We start from the raw sequence: 8,468 nt of genomic DNA, 5'->3' as shown, positions 1-8,468 counted from the left end.
CTTTATTTTCATGACTATGAAAATTGTAGATTCACACTGAAGGCATCAAAACTATGAATTAACACGTGGAATTATATACATAACAAAAAAGTGTGAATCAACTGAAAATATGTCATATTCTAGGTTCTTCAAAGTAGCCACCTTTTGCTTTGATTACTGCTTTGCACACTCTTGGCATTCTCTTGATGAGCTTCAAGAGGTAGTCACCTGAAATGGTCTTCCAACAGTCTTGAAGGATTTCCCAGAGATGCTTAGCACTTGTTGGCCCTTTTGCCTTCACTCTGCGGTCCAGCTCACCCCAAACCATCTCGATTGGGTTCAGGTCCGGTGACTGTGGAGGCCAGGTCATCTGGCGCAGCACCCCGTCACTCTCCTTCATGGTCAAATAGCCAGTACACAGCCTGGAGGTGTGTTTGGGGTCATTGTACTGTTAAAATAAATGATGGTCCAACTAAACGCGTCAAGGGTGTTCAGAGTGTGATGGCTTGCGCAAAGTATGTCTGGTATGCCGTGTTTGCTGGCTGTCATTTTGGCTTTATCATTTCATTAGCATTACAGGAACAATATGGAATGATCGCTCTTAATATCCTCTCATATTCAAGTGAATGAGACTAATCTGCAATACCAAGCACATGCAATGGAAAGCATTGTGCTTTGTAAGCTGCAAGGAGGCCTCTTCAAACAACTGATTGTTGGGGTTCTCGAGTGTCGAAACCCCCCCAATCTGATATTGATGAGCTATCTTGAAGACAGGTCAGACTTCTCCCCTGTGTGAGCTCTCTGATGCCGAGTTAAACTTGATTCAAGAATAAAACATATCCCACATTCTGAACATGAAAATGACTTCTGTTCTAAGTGGATTCCTAGATGTCTCACAAGACTAACTTTCTGAATAAAACATTTTCCACAATCTGAACATGAAAATGGCTTCTCCCGTAAGTGGATTTTTAGATGTTTCACAAGATTTGATTTCCGAACAAAACATTTATCACATTCAGGACATGAAAATGGCTTCTCCCCTAAGTGGATTTTTAGATGTTTCACAAGATTTCCTTTCTGACCAAAACATTTACCACATTCAGGACATGAAAATGGCTTCTTCCCTGTGTGAGTTATTTGATGCTGAATAAAACTTGATTGATGGGCAAAACATTTTCCACATTCTGAACATGAAAATGGCTTCTCCCCTGTGTGAGTTCTCTGATGTCCAACAAGATGTGATCTGAGACTAAAACATTTACCACATTCAGGACATGAAAATGGCTTCTCCCCTGTACAAATTCTTAAATGTTTCATAAGAGCAGATTTATGACTAAAACATTTCTGACATTCTGAACATGAATATGGCTTCTCCCCTGTGTGAGTTCTCTGATGTCCAACAAGTTGTGATTTCAGACTAAAACATTTCCCACATTCTGAACATGAAAATGTCTTCTCTCGTAAGTGGATTCTTAGATGTTTCACAAGATCGGATTTCTCACTAAAACATTTTCCACATTCGGAGCATAAAAATGGCTTCTCTCCTGTGTGAATTCTTTGATGTGCTACAAGCATTGCTTTCATACGAAAACACTTCCCACATTCAGGACACAGAAACGGCTTCTCTCCTGTGTGAATTGTCTGATGGTTAACAAGACTTGATTTACAAGTAAAACACTTTCCACATTCAATACACGAGAATGGCTTCTCACCAGAGTGAGTTCTCAGATGCTGAATAAAATGTGAGTAACGGGTAAAACATTTTCTACATTCTGAACATGAAAATGGCTTCTCACCTGTGTGAGTTTTCTGATGTCTCAGAAGAACAGATTTCTGAGTAAAACATTTCTGACATTCTGAACATGAAAATGGCTTCTCCCCTAAGTGGATTTTTAGATGTTTCACAAGATTTGATTTCTGACTAAAACATTTACCACATTCAGAACATGAAAATGGCTTCTCCCCTGTATGAATTCTTAAATGTGCCTCAAGACCAGATTTCTGACCAAAACATTTCTGACATTCTGAACAAGAAAATGGCTTCACTCTTGTGTGAGTTCTCTGATGTTTCTTTCGAGAGCATTTCAACATAAAACTTTTCCCACATTCTGAACATGAATACGGCTTCTCCCCTGTGTGAGTTCTCAGATGTCCAACTAGAATACATTTCCTGGTAAAAGATTTTCCACATTCAGAGCATGAAAATGACTTTTTATCTCTGCAATTTCTCTCATGTAAAGAAAGATTAGATTTCTTCTTAAAAGGTGTCCCATTTGAAAATATTTTTTCACACTTGTGTTTAGTTCTTGTTTTGCCAGTCAGTGATTGATTAGATGAAGGTTTCTTGTGACCAGCGGTATCATTGGATATATCTCCGCTATGAAGGACTGAGGGTACATTAGGGCTTATTGAATTAGCTTGTGTGGTATTGCTATCTTCTGCTTTATTATAGGAAGATAAATGATGATTCTTATGGTATACTCTCATCCCATTTTTACCTAGAAAATTAAACAAAAGTTTATTTTTTTCCCAAAGCTAATTTTTTTCTCAAGCTTTTTTAAAACAATAGAAAGCCAGAAAACATTAAATAAATAAGACATGTAAAATAACAGTATAGTGTACAGTTTCAGTAAAGGTAGATTTAAAGGAGCCGATAATAGTCTTGATTATAAGGAATGAGAGTTCCTGCAAGTAAGGTTGAGTGAATCTTACCGAACTTTAGATCTTTTGGACCCCGGACCTGAACCCAAACTTTTCAGTAAAAGTTTGGGTTTGGGTTAGGTGTTAGACTATTTTATGGCGCTTTTTGAAAGGCTGCAGAGCAGCCAATCAACAAGCGTTTGACTCGTGTGCCCTTAGAAGCCATCACAGCCATGCCTACTAATGGCATGGCTGTGATTGGCCAGTGCATCATGTGACCCAGCCTCTATATAAGCTGGAGTCACGTAGTGCTGCTTGTCACTCTGCTGTTACTAGTGTAGGAAGAGGATGCTGCTGATGTGAGGGAGCGAATAGGAAAGAATCTTTAATCAGAAGTGCTCGTTAACTCAGCGATATACCTAGATTTAGTTTTGTGGGTTCAATGCACAATCTTTTTACCCTGCCCTGAGCCCAGTGACACAGAAAAAGAACTTTTATCCGTCTGTTAGTTAGGTGGGCAGCGGTGGCCATTTTATGCAAACTCAGTGCACCAGCACAGCATATGTGCTTTTGTAACATTCAAATCCCAGCTTGAAATACTGCAATAATAATCTGGGTTTTAAAAAAACACTCATTTTTGGCAATATACTACATCTGGTACCTTTGCTGCATTTGTCAGTGTGAAATAGAAGCTTACAATAATTCAACAATTTTCTGGGCTTTTTTGCAAGACCCTACATCTGGTGCCTTTGCAGCATTTGTCAGTGTGAAAGACAAGCTTGAAATTCTTCAATAATTTTCTGGGTTTAAAAAAAACAACCATTTTGGGCAAAAAACTAAATTTGCAGCCTTTTCTGCATCTGTCATTGTGAGATACACGCGTTAGATACTGGTGTTCTAATTTGTAATAAAAAAAAACACCCATTTTGGGCAAAATACTTAATTTTGCAGCCTTTGCTGCATATGTCAGTGTAAGATACAAGCTTTAAATACTGCAATAATATTCAGGGTTCAAAAAAGAAACACCAATTTTTGGCAATACCCTACATTTGGGGCCTATACTGCATTTGTAAATGTGACATACAAGCTAGAAATACTGCAATAATATTCTGGGTTTAAAAAAACACCCATTTTGGGCCCAAACTTTTTTTTGCAGCCTTTGCTGCATCTGTCAGTGTGAGATACATGAGTTAGATACTGCTGTTCTATTCTGTTATTAAAAAAACACCCATTTTGGGCCAAATACTAAATTTGCGGCCTATGCTGCATCTGTCAGTGTGAGATACAAGCTTTAAATACTGCAATAATATTCTGGGTTTCAAAAAACACCCATTTTGGGCAAGATCCTAAATTTGAGAAATATGAGGAGAGCGTCAAATAAGGGACGTGGCCCCGGTCGTGGTGCTGCTGGTGGAGCTCCTGTTGCAGGGAGAGGACGTGGTCGATCTGTGCCAGCTACAAACGCACAAGTGAAACACCTTCCCCAGGTGCGAGTAGGCGACAGAACCTTCAGCAGTATTTGGTCGGGCCTAATGTGGCTCTACGAATGGTGAGGCCAGAACAAGTACAGGCGATAGTAGATTGGGTTGCTGACAGTGCCACCAGTTCCTTTACATTGTCTCCCACCCAGTCTCCTGCTGAAATATCAGAGTTGGCACCTGAAGCCGACGTCCATCAGTCTTTTACCTCACCCCCTTGCAAATCAGCCAAGCAGTCTGAGCCCCAAGTCATGCAGCAGTCTCTCCTGCTTTTTGATAACTCTGCTAGCAGGGTTTCCCAGGGCCACCCACCTAGCCCTGCCCCAGAAGTGGAAGAGATTGAGTACACCGATACCCAACCACTTATGTTTCAAGATGAGTACATGGGAGGACCACCGCAGCACGTCTTGGATGATGACGAAACACAGGTGCCAACCGCTGTGGCTTTCTGCAGTGTGCAGACTGACAGGGAGGTCAGGGGTGAAGACTGGGTGGAAGATGATGTGGAGGACGATGAGGTTCTCGACCCTACATGGAATCAAGGTCATGCGAGTGACCTGTGTAGTTCGGAGGAAGAGGCGGTGGTCGCACAGAGCCACCAGCACAGCAGAAGAGGAAGCAGGGTGCAAAATAGGATCGGCCGTCCCCTAGACAGTACGCCTGCTACTGCCCACTGCAGCAAGTAACGGAGCACACCAAAGCCAGCTCCAAGGTGTTCCCTGGTGTGGCAGTTCCTCAGACAATGTGCTGACGACAAGACACGAGAGGTTTGCACACTGTGCAATCAGAGCCTGAAGCGAGGCATAAACGTTCTCAACCTGAGCACAACCTGCATGACCAGGCATCTAAGTGCAAAGCACGAGCTGCAGTGGAGTAGACACCTCAAAAACCAAGAAAGGTCTCTGGCTGCTCATGCTTCCTCTTCTGCTGCAGTCTCTGCCTTTTCAGCCACCTCTGGAGTGACAGTGCCACCTGCTACCCCGCAAACAGAGGATCTGCCAGCAACAACACTACCTGGGTCACCAAATCTCTCCATCTCCCAAACACTGGAGCTGAAGAGGAAGTACCCCCCTACCCACCCGCGATCCCTGGCCCCGAATGCCAGCATTTCAAAATTACTGGCATTTGAAATGCTGTCATTCCGTCTGGTGGAGACGGAGAGTTTTAAAAGCCTTATGGCGGTGGCTGTCCCACAGTACGTCGTGCCCAGCCGCCACTACTTTTCCAGGTGAGCCATCCCTTCCCTACACAACCAAGTAGGGGACAAAATCAGGTGTGAACTGCGCAACGGCATCTGTGGCAAGGTCCACCTAACTACGGATACGTGGACCAGTAAGCATGGTCAGGGACGTTATATCTCTCTAACAGCACACTGGGTAAATGCAGTGGCGGCTGGGCCTGAGGAGGATAGCAATTTGGCTCATGTCCTTCCACCACCGAGGATTGCAGGGCGCTTCAGTTTGCCTCCTGTTGCTTCTTCCTCCTACTCCGCTTCCTTATCCTCTACCGGCTGCTCATCCGGTCAGTATAACACCCTCACCACCAACTTCAGCACAGCCAGGGACAAACGACAGCAGGCAGTTTTAAAACGTATCTGTTTGGGGGACTAACCCCACACCGTGCAGTAGCTGTGGACGGGCATTGAACAACAGGCCGATGAGTGGTTAGTGCCAGTGAGCCTCATGCCCGGCCTTGTGGTGTGCGATAATGGGCGAAATCTTGTAGCAGCTCTGGGACTAGCCGGTTTGACACACATCCCTTGCCTGATGCATGTGATGAATTTGGTGGTGCAGAGGATCCTTAAAAATTATCCTGATATAGCAGAGCTGCTGCATAAAGAGCGGGCTTTCAGCATTCTCACCCTGCTGCTGATCGCCTGTCAGCAATGCAGCGTAACTTCGGCCTTCCCGCTTACCGCCTCATATGTGACATGCCCACAAGGTGGAGCTCCACCTTGCACATGCTGGCCAGACTGTGCGAGCAGCAGCAGGCGATAGTAGAGTTTCAGTTGCAGCACCACTTTACCACCAATGACTGGGCCTCCATGCGAGACCTGTGTTCCTTGTTACGCTGTTTCTAGTACTCCACCAACATCGCCAGTGCCGATAACGCAGTTTTCAGCGTTACTATCCCACTTCTATGCCTCCTTGAAAAAACGCTTCGGGTGATGATGGAAGAGGATGTGGCACAGGAGGAGGAGGAAGAGGGATCATTTCATAGGGTTTCCGGCCAGTCATTCACAAGTGGCTCTGAGGGTGGGTTCCTGCACCCACAAACGCAAGGTACACAATTGTTCAGCCAGGGCACAGTTCTGGAGGATGAGGAGGTGGAGGATGAGGAGTAGGAGGAGGAACCGTGTTCACAGCAGGGTGGCACCCAAACCAGCTCATGGCCATCACTGGTGCATGGCTGGGGGGGATACAGAGGACACTGATGATACACCTCCCACAGAGGACAGCTTTTCATTGCCACTGGGCAGCCTGGTACACATGAGCGATTACATGCTGCAGTGTTTCCGCAACGACCGCCGAGTTGCCCACATTCTAACTTCTGCTGATTACTGGGTGGCCACGCTACTGGATCTCCGTTACAAGGACAACGTACCGTTCTTAATTCCGTCACTGGAGCGTGATCGTAAGATGCGCGAGTACAAGAGCATGCTGGTAGACGCGCTGCTGGTGGCATTCCCACCTGACAGCGGGGTAACAGTGGAAGCACAAGACGAAGGCAGAGGAGGAGTAATGCAGCTGGGGCACCGCCAGCACCTCAGAAGGCCGAAATGTGGAAAAGCTTTGTCAGCACGCCACAACAACCATCACCACCAGCTGATATGGAACGTCTTAGCAGGAGGCAGCATTTCAGCAACATGGTGGAGCAGTATGTGTGCACACGCCTACACGTACTGACTAACGGGTCTGCCCCCTTCAACTTCTGGGTCTCCAAATTGGGCACATGGCCTGAGCTTGCCCTTGACGCCTTGGAGGTGCTGGCCTGCCCTGCAGCCAGTGTATTGCCTGAACATATGTTTAGCAAGGCAGGGGGCGTTATCACAGACAAGCGCAGCCACCTGTCCACAGCCAATGTGGACAAGCTCACGTTCATTAAAATGAGCCAGGCATGGATCTCACAGGACTTGTCCGTACCTTGTGCAGAATAGACATGTATACCGGCCTTACCCTGCCATTGTTATACTACAGCGCAATAGCTCATTGTTGTATTTTGGATATTTCCCACTCATTTTGAGTGTAACCTAATAAAAAAATATCAAATTAAAACCAAAAACCAGTGTTGGCTACCTCATCCTCCGTCTACCGCCGCTTCCACCTAGACCACTACGTCCACCACCTCCTCAAACTCCTACTCCATATGGACTTCGACCTCATAAAATCAAGATTTTTTTTTTTATTTGTGCATATTTTACTTTATGTAATTTCACTCATTTGTCTGTTACATTTTCGGGTCAAATTCAGCCATTTTTGGGTGTGATATACCCCTGCTGTACCTAGTAGACAGGTAAAAAAGTAATTCACTAATTTGTCTGTTATATATTCTGGTGAAATTCACAAATTTTTGGCTGTGATATACCCCTGCTATACCTAGTAGACAGGAAAAAGCATTTTTTACTAATTTGTCTGTTACATTCTCGTGTGAAATTCACCAATTTTTGGCGGTGACATACCCCTGCTATACCTAGTAGACAGGTAAAAACATTTCACTAATTTGTCTGTTACATTCTTGGTTGATATTTGACCATTTTTGCCGTTATTGAACCCCTGCTCTGCATAGGTGACAGGGAGATAAATTTCAAAAATTCTTCTTTAATTGACGCGCACCCCCTCCTTTCATTCAGTGCTTAAACTTTAACAACTTGTCTCACATTTGCCCCCTCAATAATTTGTCCCACATTTCTGCTCGATTATATTTAATTTCAAACAATTAACCTCCCTTGAATGTGGTATCCCTTTCTCACGCTCCCTCTCCGGCCTGGAACCCTAATTCCCCGCCACCTGTGATCACCATGGTAGGCGCAGAAAAGAACATCGAAAGTTAATAGAGAAGGTATCCAATTGGATCGTGAACATCACGGGGATATGCGACATGGTGGAGCAGTATGTGTGCACACGCCAACACGTACTGACTGATGGGTCTGCCCCCTTCAACTTCTGGGTCTCCAAATTGGGCACATGGCCTGAGCTTGCCCTTTATGCCTTGGAGATGCTGGCCTGCCCTGCAGCCAGTGCATTGTCTGAACGTTTGTTTAGCATGGCTGGAGGGGGTTATCACAGGTTATATTTCCCGATGTTTTGGGGTGTACCCTACTATAAAAAAATAAATTAAAATTAAAACCAAAAACAGTGTAGGCTACCTCCT

The 8,468-nt window shown here is 44.8% G+C and overlaps 1 protein-coding gene across 1 annotated transcript in view; it reads right to left on the bottom strand.

The window, feature by feature from the left end:
• Positions 1-348: 348 nt before the first annotated feature.
• LOC122934751 (gastrula zinc finger protein XlCGF26.1-like) overlaps positions 349-8,468 on the bottom strand; it is a 28,266-nt gene continuing 20,146 nt past the window's right edge. The window contains exon 5 of the mRNA XM_044290435.1: positions 349-2,477. Coding sequence (XP_044146370.1) covers positions 739-2,477 — 1,739 coding nt within the window. The 3' untranslated portion in view covers positions 349-738. The remainder of the gene's footprint in view (positions 2,478-8,468) is intronic.

This window comes from Bufo gargarizans, chromosome 4, assembly GCF_014858855.1.
Source record: "Bufo gargarizans isolate SCDJY-AF-19 chromosome 4, ASM1485885v1, whole genome shotgun sequence".
Taxonomy (NCBI): Eukaryota; Metazoa; Chordata; class Amphibia; order Anura; family Bufonidae; genus Bufo; species Bufo gargarizans.
The sequence above is the reverse complement of the archived record's forward strand: the minus strand, read 5'-3'. Positions and strand labels throughout refer to the sequence as shown.